An 11623-nucleotide genomic window follows, 5' to 3' on the forward strand; every position below is an offset into this window, starting at 1 on the left:
TGCTATAATATGCGTACATGTACGCGTATTGGATTTAACTGAAGTTTGGAAGTGTATGACAGTATGCGTACCCATTAGCATACTAGCGAACACAGTCCAAGTCCGGCTATTTAGGTATGCGTACCCGTTTGCATACTTGAGTAGGTTATGTTCTAAAATCGGTTTGTTCATGAACTAATACATTTATATATTAAGGAATGCAATCTTTTGCAAACCGTGGCTATAATGTTCATGAATTGATTCGAGTGAATCAAAATCGATTTTGCTTCAATTGTGTCTTATATACTTCTATGAGAATATAAACAATTGAAAAACTCTAGAATTAATTTCATTTGATTCATTTGAACTAGTTATGGTTAAGATGAATAAGGTTGATATGAAAGTGTTCATATCGCTAACTTCGGTTAACTATTGTTGAGCCAATAAAGGTGTACACTTTTAGGTATGATTACTCATATCTAAATGAAGTCACTTTTCATTTGTGTGTAAAAAGCTAAGTTCGATATAACGGTTGAAAGATATTAGCTTGAGTCTAATCAGGTTTTCATCTAACGGTGAATATTAAATGCTTTGTTACCAAGGTAACATTGACTGCAAACCTTGATTTGAAGACAATATAAGGGAGAACTCTAGAAACTAGGAAACCTAATCCCCACACCTCCTGTGTGATATTAGTTGCGACTAGAGTCGATTATTCTTTAACCTTAGGTTTTTCTAAAACCCAGTAAGTTAACAACTTGAAGACTTCATTGGGACTGTGAAGCCATGCCCAACTATTTTCTCTGTAGTTACATGTTATGATCTTGTTGTTTTCTATCGTGATTGAGTACCATTTTCTCTAAGATTTGCTCGAGATTTAATCTCCAATAGGCAAGATAAAAAGTAGTCACAAACATCTTCGTCTCATCGTTTTTGATTCCAAAAATATCTTGTTTCGCTACCATACGATTAAGATTATTGTGAGGTGATTGATATTTCTAGGCTGTTCTTCAGGAATATAAGTCCGGTATATCAATTGGTTCAGGTTCACCTTAATTTATCAAAATACGAAACAAAAATCATAGGTATATTTGTGGGAGACATATTTATCTATTCAATAGAATTTTATGTGTGAGACAGATTGGTTTATCAAGTCTTCGACTTTGGGTCGTAGCAACTCTTAGTTGTGGGTGAGATCAACTAAGGGAATCAAGTGCGCAGAATCCGACGTGGTTCTAGAGGCACAAGGAACGCGACTGTACCTTGATCACTGTGAGATTGGTTAGGGCTCAACCACATTCCAGTTCGAAGTTAAATTGGAGTAGGCTAGTGTCTGTAGCGGCTTAATACAGTGTGGTGTTTAAATCTGGACTAGGTCCCGGGGTTTTTCTACATTTTCGGTTTCCTCATTAACAAAACTTCTGGTGTCTGTTATTTCTTTTCCGTATTATATTTGTTTATATAATTGAAATATCACAGGTTGTGTGTAAGTTCAATCAATTGTGAATCCAACCCTTGGATGTTGATTAAATTGATTGACACTTGGATATTGGTTTTTGATACCGTCCAAGTTATTTATTATATTCAATCAGTCTCGCAATTTCTTATTTGTTTGATTGCAGATCGTGTTGAGAAATAGAGATATAACTCTTTGATATACTTTTATTAAGATTGAGTTTTATTGTCTAGTTGTTTCTCTTGAAAGTATTGGAGTTAGTCCATACAGATTGCTAAGTGAAATATTAGGTGTTGTTGTTCGACTCTCGCTTTTTCAAAGAGAAAACCATGAATATTAATGATCGTGATGCGAATGGTTTGGCACAACGCTTCGTTACGATAAATAAGGAAGTTTCCTTTTATGTTGTTGTGATAGTGCAAGCCAAGAGAGACCGAGAGAGTGGTATTGTGGATGTTTATGTGGGAAAAAAATGTTGTAGCTAATCAACAAGTATAATCCAAGAATGCAAATTTTTCCAATTTGTAAGTTGTTATCATATATTGAAGGTGTTGAACAAATACAATCCACAAGTGTTAGCAGCTAATCAACAAGTACCTGAAAGGTCACCATACAATTCTTCTCTCTCAACACCAAATTCTTCACCATTTTCACCAGGACCATCAAATTCTTCACTAGTTACCCGAAGAAACCCAAATGTCAACTTATTTTTCAATAATGATGATGATAATAAAAAACTTCTAGGTAAAACAGACCAAGATTGGCTAGGAAATTATCTCAAAAAGGAGGAAGCTCTGATGGTTTTAACATGGCAGAGTTCATGGAACATCAGAAGACCGCCGAGAAGCTAAAAGTGGTTGGAAGGAAATTTCAAAATAGAGAGATTAAAAAAAATCGCGTTTCTCAAGAAAAAACTATGAATGACTATGACAAGCATAACATTCTTCAAGTTGACACTTCACTTATGAACCCCCAATAAAAAACATGTGTGGGAAATCGAATTTGACAGGCTTCAAGCATATATTTAACAACAAGCTAGATTTACTAACAACCAAACTGGTGATGCTGATGAGGATGATGAGTCCGATGTAGTAGTACCTTCAGATAATTTATGTATTAATTTTAATTTTAGTTTGAAATGTTGTTTCATTCTACTTAATATTAATATTAGGTTGAGATAAAAAGTCTATTAATATGAAATATTATTGCATTCTACTTACTAATAAGTTTAATTCATTAATTTAATATTGAATAAACAAACTACAAATATTTTAACAATTAAATTTAAATGTTTAAACTGACACATAAAATAAAACTTACTAACTACTCCCACAGGCTCTTCCATACTCTGCCTATAGATTGACTCTGAGATTTTCTCTTAAACTGTCATAAGGATTCTACTTTCTGAATGTAATTAGTCATTTTACCATAGTTTCTTGAAGGCACGCCTCTTTGTGGTTGAATCTCAGATCTCAAATCTTCATCTTCATAATTAGTCAACTCCTTATCACAACGGGTTTCTTGAATTACCATGTTATTCCGAATTATGCAAGTAAGCATAGTCTTGTGCATTTCGTGAGGGCATCCTGCCATACCCAATGCATACAATCAAGGCTATCTAGCATTTCCAGGAATCCCCTATCCTCATTCTCCCTTAATATTTGTTTAACATCTTCCTCGGTTGGTATTCGTAAATATGTTGGACCAAAATGATTAATTATTACTTCGCAAAACAATGAAATATTAGTGAATGAAGTTGTTTTGCCCATAATAAGGTATCATCGTTCGCATCCGCTGGCTTGCCATAACCTAGAATCCTTAAAGCTGAAGTAACTTTTTGTTCATCACTATGATCTCTAATATCTAGTGCATCAAACTAACAATTAAATTGAGGTTCTACTCGACAAAGCTCATCAATAATATTTTTCACCAGGTGGCGAGGCATGCCGAATCGACGTTGGAAATCTTGAACAGAAACACACAAAATTGGGAAGAAAATAATCGTGCATTAGCCTTTGGTGGTAAAATTCCCTCCCTCGATAGGTATATCTCCTTGAGAATACTTCTTTGGCCTCGGAACTCTAGGTATTTGGCCTGAATGTACGAACATCAGAGTGTCGGTTAGTCCCTTATCTTCAACTTCCTCATCATCAAGTTGTTGCAACCTCTATTGATGCATTTATTGATGTAATCTAAACCGATTCATAAATAACATTTCTCTCTTCATTGGATCTCGCCATTTGATGATTATGAAATTTAAAATTGCGATTGCACACCAGAAATTGGTAAAATATATGTAGAAGTAGGTGTGAGTAATTTGAAGAAGTACATGGGTATATACATAGGAACTAATAAAGTAGGGGAAATAGTCGTTAACCGATATAGTGTCCACCGAGCGTTATAGTAACCAAAATCGCTACCTGACATTCATATCATCACCTATATCATAGTTAATAACTATCGATAGAAACTCTATCGCTTGGTTGATTTCCCATAGTAGCACAACTCATTTACCAAGCCACTAATATGTCAAATAATTTTTTTTTTTTTTTTTTTTTTTTTTTTTTTTTTTTTTTTACCTTGTGCATAGAAGATTAGAAGGCCTTGTATGAGGTTTCCAAAAAAATAACGCTAGATGTAGATATACCACTCTCTTCAGTCATCGAGGTCTATGAGTTTCATCACTTTATCCGCAGGTGAAACCCCAATGAGAGATGGGAGTGTCCGCAGCTGTATCAACTACACCAGTTTCAATTCCTAAATCCATTCCAAAAAGACACAAACCTTTACTCCCTCAGTGCATTCATCGCAGAGCTACAAGAATAAGCTTCAACCCCCAAACGCTTCCACTCTTCCCCAGTTTCAGAAACTCTTTCTCTACTAAATCAAAGAATGAGAAGAATTTCAATTGTAAGTCTACATTTTCTTCTGATTCTGACGATGGATTCTCATCAACTCCCTCTATTAACGACGACGATTTCATAGTCGTAAACTTTTACCGTTTTGTGTATATTGAAAACCCAGAAGAAGAAGTTGCTAAACAGCTTTTATTCTTACAAGATTTTGATATTCATGGTCGAATTTATATAAATGAACAAGGAATCAATGCTCAATTCAGTGGTCCAGTTAAAGATTCATTAAGGTATGTTGATTGGTTAAAAAAAGATCCTAAATTTTCTGAAATTTTTGTTCAAATTTCTCCTTCTTCGGATAATAATCATGCCTTTCCTAAATTGAGATTGAGATATAAACCCTCATTGGTACAATATGAAGGAGGAATTTCACACTTGCCTATACTTGAATCATCTATGAGAGCAATTCCTTTAACACCAAATGAATGGAGAGAGAAGCTATTAGGAAATTTGAATGATTTTGATAAGAAAATTGTTCTGTTAGATGTGAGAAATGGGTATGAATGGGATATTGGTCATTTTAATGGTGCCAAAAGACCTCAAGTAGATTCTTTTAGAACAACTTCATTTGGATTGTCTGAATCTGATTCTGAATTTGAAAGTAATAATGCTAATGCAGTTGTTGATGAGGATCCTTTATCTGGTGTTGACAAAGAAAAAACTGAAGTATTAATGTACTGTACGGGAGGGATTCGTTGTGATGTATATTCGACTATTCTTAGACAAAGAGGGTATAAAAATTTGTATACTCTAAAGGGAGGTGTATCTAATTATCTTCAGATGGAAGGTTCTGATGGATGGATTGGTAATTTATTTGTTTTCGATTCACGTTTATCTCTTCCTCCTTCTGCGTACAATCCGAAGGCTTCTGCGAATGGCGTGGATCCCCAGCCTGATAATGATGCATTTGCGAGATGCTATATATGTGGGTTGCAGAGATTGAAGGATTTGAGGCACAGGAATTGTGCAAACCTTGATTGCAATATGTTAATACTGTGTTGTAACAATTGTGTTAAAGAGTTTACAGGATGTTGTTGTTCGGATTGTATGTCTGCACCTCGAATTCGACCTGTTTTACCAGGGCCGGAGAGATATCAAAAATGGCATATCTACCGGGATGCAGAGTTGCAAAAAGATTCAATTGCTTGAGGTTAGAAATTTTCGGCTTCCATTTGTATTAAGCTAATTAACAGTCTTGAGCTCACTTCTTCCTTATGTTTCTAAGTAAAAGCAATTTTTTACAAACTGTTCCCTGAAATCTAAGTTTTAATTCTTATTTAAGGTTGGCTGTGAGCAATAAAAATGGTAGTTATCAGTAGCCCATAACTCATGTAGATTAATTAAACCTTGCCCATTTCTGAACATTAACATGACTTTTATCCCATCTGTAACCATAACAGTTATATGGTTAACTATGAGAAACAGCAGAGGGCGGCTGAAATATGCCTTAATTGAGGGTAACACCAGAAAATTGTTACATTAAGAAGAAGAGAAAGAACACATAAACATAGATCTGAAAGTGCCCAATTGTCACACACGTCAATTGTATTCTGCGTTTGGAAGGGAATTTGCTTATTTCATCATAGGTACGTGAGTTACAAATGCCAGCATGAGGAGATTATGTTTGATTGAGTTTGAACATTTCATCAAATTGTGTGCACTTCCATCATTACTATGATCTGTTAGTTCTCCAAAAGCACCCGTACACACTGTCATTAATTTTCTCCTTAGGTCGATTCTCAGGAAAGTACCTTACTCAAATGGATTACACCCCAAAACGTGAAATGGTGTGTTCATACTCGAGCCATAAATCTACTTGGTTAAGTTTACTGAGAAACTCGGACTCTCGGAGGCTGTTTCCCCAGTTAGCCCATCAGGTTCCCTGGCTATGGCACTGGACTGGTTGGAAGGGTCCATTCCCTTATTTTTGCTGGCTTTCTTGGTGGTAGTTTTAGATTGTTACTTATATCAGCAAGCAACAATGCTGCTAATTTTCCATTCTCTTATATCATCGTGGCAAGTTCTCACAATTGCATTTTCACTTCTCCTTTGTTTTACCAAATTTTTACTGATTTAAACAAACTGTTCTAGTTCTGTTCTCTCTCAAAAAAAGTGTTAGATCTTGGATTCTGGATTTCTTCCCAACAATGTGTATTTTCTCTAGTTATGGAGGATAGGCAGATCTGAAGGCCTAATTTGTTGGTCTGATAGGAACAGGGAAGCTACCTTTAAAACAAATATGAAAAACGGTATTAAGGTCTTGTTTAGATCTGAGATACAATGGTTAGGAGTGGGCAGTCTCTGGAACAGCACGATATGTCAAGGTGTGGATGTTATCCTCTCTTCCAATTTCATTCTTTTATTTTAAATTATACTACCATCCATTATCTAGGTTTGTAGTGATGGATCTTGTTGTCTTTGAAAGCTCCTTCTCCTTGTGTTAATTGATGTTCTGTTATATTCATGCTGTCTTTGTTGTCATGAGTTCAATTTGGCAGTGGATACTGCGAGATAATAAGCACTGCCAGTGCTTAACTATTTAGAGATTTGTTTTCTTTAACCTTTCAAGATTATTAGTAACTTGCTTTTTTGGAAAAATAAAATCCAAATCAATAGAGTTTTTAAGAATCATGGTTATTGCACAAATGACAAATAGCCTTATAGTTGTATTCCAGGTTATCTAGGACATTCAGCCGCCCTCTAATATTCTTATACATGAGCTTCAAGGACTGGATTAAGCTTGAATCTAGCTTTTAACCTGTTAACTATTGATTCTATAATATTCAAAGATAGTCTTTGAGATTTGTATGAAACCACCTCGGCTTTCCGTTCGTTGGTGCGGTCTATGCATGCTAATATTAAGGAGTTGGAGTACTTCTCTATCAAGCATGTGAATGGTGCGGTCTATGCATGCTAAGATTAAGGAGTTGGGATACTTCTCTACCAAGCATGTGTACCAGGAGACTAACAGAGCAGTTGATTACTTTGCCAACTTGTACCAGTCTGTAGAGTTTTCCGAGATAACGACAGAACTCTTTGCCAGAGACTTGAAAATAGTAATTATTTGGGGATATAACTACAGATGCAACAATTAAAACCCTCACTTAAAGCAAATCTTATGATGCTCCATTCCAAAGAAAATCCACAAACACTTTGGAATGAGCAAGTTTTATCCAAGTGATGAAATCCAAGCATGTTCCAGAAGAGTTGGGAATTCAGTTTGGAATCCAAGTTGAAGCAGGTAGTGATTTCGTGCTACATCTGATTGAGAAAGCTGTAAGATATTATTGATTCAAGGATAAAACGTTACAGAGATAATCATTGCTATTTAATACAACCACTGTGTGTGGGTGTAGTGTCATTACATGCACACAGGTTTCTTGCACACTTACACTTACTAAGATAGGTCAAGTCAACTACTGTTGACTTGACAAACATATACTCTGTCTAATACTGATAGCCAAAATACGCACGCAGTGACGCTTTGGAAGAAAAATGTAACTCCGATTTTGTTAAGATAAGAGCCAATCATTGGCATGGAAAATTGAAAAAATAAATAAAATATAATTGTTAAAATAAGAGCCAATTATTGGCATGGAAAATTGAAAAAACAAATAAAATATAACAGAGAGAATGCTTCTTGGCATTGGAGAATGTATTTGTAGAGAGAGAAATTCAAAAATTCATGAATGTTTACATTCTCAAATGCATGAAATTATTCTCACTTATATTTTATTTGTTTTCTCAATTTTCCATGTTAATGATTGGCTCTTATCTTGTTCATGGATGCACAAGATAACAAAACCCATATAACTCTTACCAGTAGATGATATATTCCAAACTCAAGCAAAGTCTTCCACAAAACCTAGGAAAACAAGTATGGAGTAACGGTACTTCTACTTGGAAATCATTTCATACTTTTTCCACACTTTGAGATAGCACAGTAAAACTTGCTCTTAAATTTAAAAACTGACCTTTGACCAAATTACATAAACTGTAGAGGGGCTTAGGCATAAATGCAGGACTATTCTAAATAAGAGCTTCTTTCATCATTTGGGCGCTCCAAACCAAACTCCGGGTGTTAGAAACGAAGTGCGTTTTCCTTTTATACTCGGTTTGGTACTTTTTGTTCAAGCAAACGTTGATTCCTAAAACCTTTACAGATTTGTGAAACTCAAAATTTTTAAGTAAGCATCAGTGATGGCGTCGGAGGAGTTAAATGGTCGTCCTTTAAAATCTGATGCCCTAAAATTGAAAGAAACAGCTATCAGTACTGATCAAAGCACTCTGATGGGTAGTGATGCTGGTCACGAAGATGGTGCGACGATAACGTGCTTCACTGAGGATATGAATAATACTACTTTTCATATTCAAATCATAAAGCTTCATAAACAGGTAAACATGCTAATTTTAATTTTATTCTGTTTGTTACTGATTCAGCATAGGAGAGTTTTTTCTGTAAGTAATCTAGATGAATAGTGAAATTGCGATATGTTTTCTAGGTTTAAATTGCTTATATATGCTTTTCAAGGGCTGAGATAAATTAGTTTTTTTTTGTGTGTGTGAATCTCGAAGTTGTTGAATGTTTTAAGATCTTAATTATATAAGCGTACCATGATTGTATTTTACACACTGGAATGAACAAATCAAATTCCCATTGGGCAGATTAGTGTTAGTTTAATTATCATCCTTTTGATGTGTTAAATTACCATGGGTTGGAGACTTGGAGTTGTCATTTGCACCCATAATGCCTGTACCCACTAAACCCAAGCACTTCATTTGCTCTCTGTGCAACTTCATGTGAAAATGGTTGCTGATAATGTTCACATGGTCATGAGAAAAACTTCACAAACTTCATCTTTTTCTACAAATGTCTATGTCAATTGGCAGCCCTTGCACCACAATCTTCACACTGAAGGCTTAGGTTGCAAAGCTGTACTTTTGTTGCTCATCTGACTCTTGAATAAGTCTATTCCTCTTTGTTGAATGTGCAGATAAACTTTTGCATTATCCTTCTTGTTTTCTTCCCCCACCAAGATCAGGGAGAGTGTTCAGTATATGCTCTCTTTACCATGTTACACAAGTTGATTGGGTTATTTTGACAAGGTTGTGTAGTGATAGTAGATAAATAGATTGAAAAAAAAATTAATACTACCTCCGTTAAAATAGACCAGATTGAAAAAGTTATAGTAACTCTTTTTTAGGAATGGAGGGAGTATCATGCAAGAGTAAACTTAAGTTAATAGAACGGAAAAGAGAGCATGCTTACGGCGTCTCAACTTCTATCTTCTCAATTAAAAATTTAGTGAAGTCATTATACTCAATAGCCACCACTATTGGCATCAAATAGAGTAAAATTGAGTAGAATCTGTAAGATTTTGATTATGTGAAGGACCCAAGGAAAGCATCACAATTAGAATTTTGGGATCAGTATCAGATGGGGTCTAGTTCCATTCTTTTCTTTTTATATCTATTTACAAATGATTTGTCTATACCTAGTGAAAAATAGGAAGTTGTGGGATTCCCACTAAAGTAAAGGGGTTTAAGTTGGTGGTTATGTTGATAGACTCATTCTGGATTGATTGATTTGAAAAATGCACATTTTATAGTTGGTCATCCACATTATTTCTTGAGTAAAGAACATTATCTTGGGTAGTCTTGATAGGCAGCTGATGAGTGGAACCTAGTCGTTAGGTTGATTGGTGAATCATTGACAATGCATGTCATTTCAGTTAAAAGAAAACAAGTTAAATAGTATGTGTTTATACATTTGATGCGGGTATATTGTTTGGGACATGGGCCCAAGGGAAAGATTGCTTCCGACTTTTGAAACTGTTACTCCTGGTTTGAATTTCTTTGTAATTTTCGTTTTGGGGTCTAATTCCAAAGATTGCCTTAAGAAGAAGGTTGGAGGAAGAGTGTCAATTTGAATCAGAACCTAGGTTCATACTTCCCTTGTTCTATAGGGTAAAATATTAATGTATTAGATAGTAGCCTCTGCTTTCCCAACAAATATCTTATTCATTTTATCTTTTGTATACATGTATTTGAATTCATTCATCAATTCACTCGTGGTCTTTTATATGTCACTGAAGGTCTTCTTATGATTTCCGATTATTACTCATACTAAATTCAGGATTCTTACTTCTCTTAATACCTGAGCATATTTGTCATTTATATGAACTGCAGATATACGCATGGATTGGCTGCAACTCAGCTAAATTTGGTCATTTATATGCAGCTGCCCCTACTAGACCTGTAAGTTGGCAATTTCTGTAGTCTCTGCATGTTTCTGGCTTACAGGTTTATGCCTCCGTTATTCTTTATTTTCAGCTTAGTAATACGTTTTTTGATTAAAACACAGAGTAATACAGTGAGTGTGACTTCCATTCTTGGAGGTGCTTCAGATAACACCGGCTCAAGCATTTCTCGCCACTTAGGTATTTCTTACATTTTTGAAGTCAATAAGCTTTGCTCATAGGGTCGTAGTCTCACCCCCCCAATGCTGATGCTGAAACTGATCTCTATTGTAGCTCTGAAGTGCGGTGTGAACATAATTTTGGCTTGCAATATCCCTAAGAACAGCCCATTGCTTGAGGTCCCTCCCTCCCTCCCTCTCTTTTTTCACTGTCTACAGCCGCTAATGCTAATATTTTGATTTTTTTAATTTTCAGGCTGATGCTGAGAAAATACTCGTGCAGAAGCTAATAAGTCTGGGATACACAAGACCAAAAACGAGTCTTCCAGCTTCCATGGTTGGTGTTCACTAGCTTCACTGTTTTTGTAAACTTACCTCATATATCTAATCTATTTGTAAGGTGGAAGAGGACCGTTGTACAATGAACAGTGTAGTTTTAATGACTGCGACCAAAATTGAGGTATACAGAAATTGACAAACACCATCATACTAACCGGATTCTGTTGTGGATTGCTCTTCTTTGTTTATGCAAAAATGGCTAAGTATTCCTTCATGTGATTTGATTATTTAAATTTCATTTATTACATTATTGGTAATATCCAGGCAGAATACATGGCCGAACGGATGTCTTTCAGGCATAGAAACTGTTAAGACCATTTTCGATGGTGGATGTCTTTTGAAATCATGGTAGATAAGTCAGTCAGTAAAAACATACTGTATGATTTCATTAGCTGTTTATTCACAAAAGCTTATTCAAATGTTAAATTTGGAACTTTGGCCGCACTAGCAGCAAGTTAAATTTGGAACTTTGGCCGCAGTAGCAGCAAGTTAAATTGTCAAGACAACGACGACCACCAA

At 35.4% G+C, this 11623-nt stretch overlaps 2 protein-coding genes across 2 annotated transcripts; both read left to right on the plus strand.

The window, feature by feature from the left end:
* Positions 1-4078: 4078 nt before the first annotated feature.
* LOC113320711 (rhodanese-like domain-containing protein 8, chloroplastic) lies at positions 4079-5628 on the plus strand. The gene has a single exon (XM_026568605.1). It carries the CDS (start codon positions 4150-4152, stop codon positions 5494-5496), a length of 1347 nt encoding a protein of 448 aa, XP_026424390.1. The 5' UTR covers positions 4079-4149; the 3' UTR covers positions 5497-5628.
* Positions 5629-8427: 2799 nt separating this feature from the next.
* On the plus strand, positions 8428-11358 carry LOC113323433. Its single transcript, XM_026571748.1, has 5 exons — positions 8428-8742; positions 10537-10605; positions 10712-10787; positions 10881-10945; positions 11022-11358. The coding sequence occupies exons 1-5, from the start codon at positions 8548-8550 to the stop codon at positions 11115-11117; spliced, it is 501 nt and encodes a 166-aa protein (XP_026427533.1). The 5' UTR covers positions 8428-8547; the 3' UTR covers positions 11118-11358.
* The last annotated feature ends 265 nt before the right edge of the window (positions 11359-11623 follow it).

Source organism: Papaver somniferum, chromosome 11 (genome assembly GCF_003573695.1).
Source record: "Papaver somniferum cultivar HN1 chromosome 11, ASM357369v1, whole genome shotgun sequence".
Classification (NCBI taxonomy): Eukaryota; Viridiplantae; Streptophyta; class Magnoliopsida; order Ranunculales; family Papaveraceae; genus Papaver; species Papaver somniferum.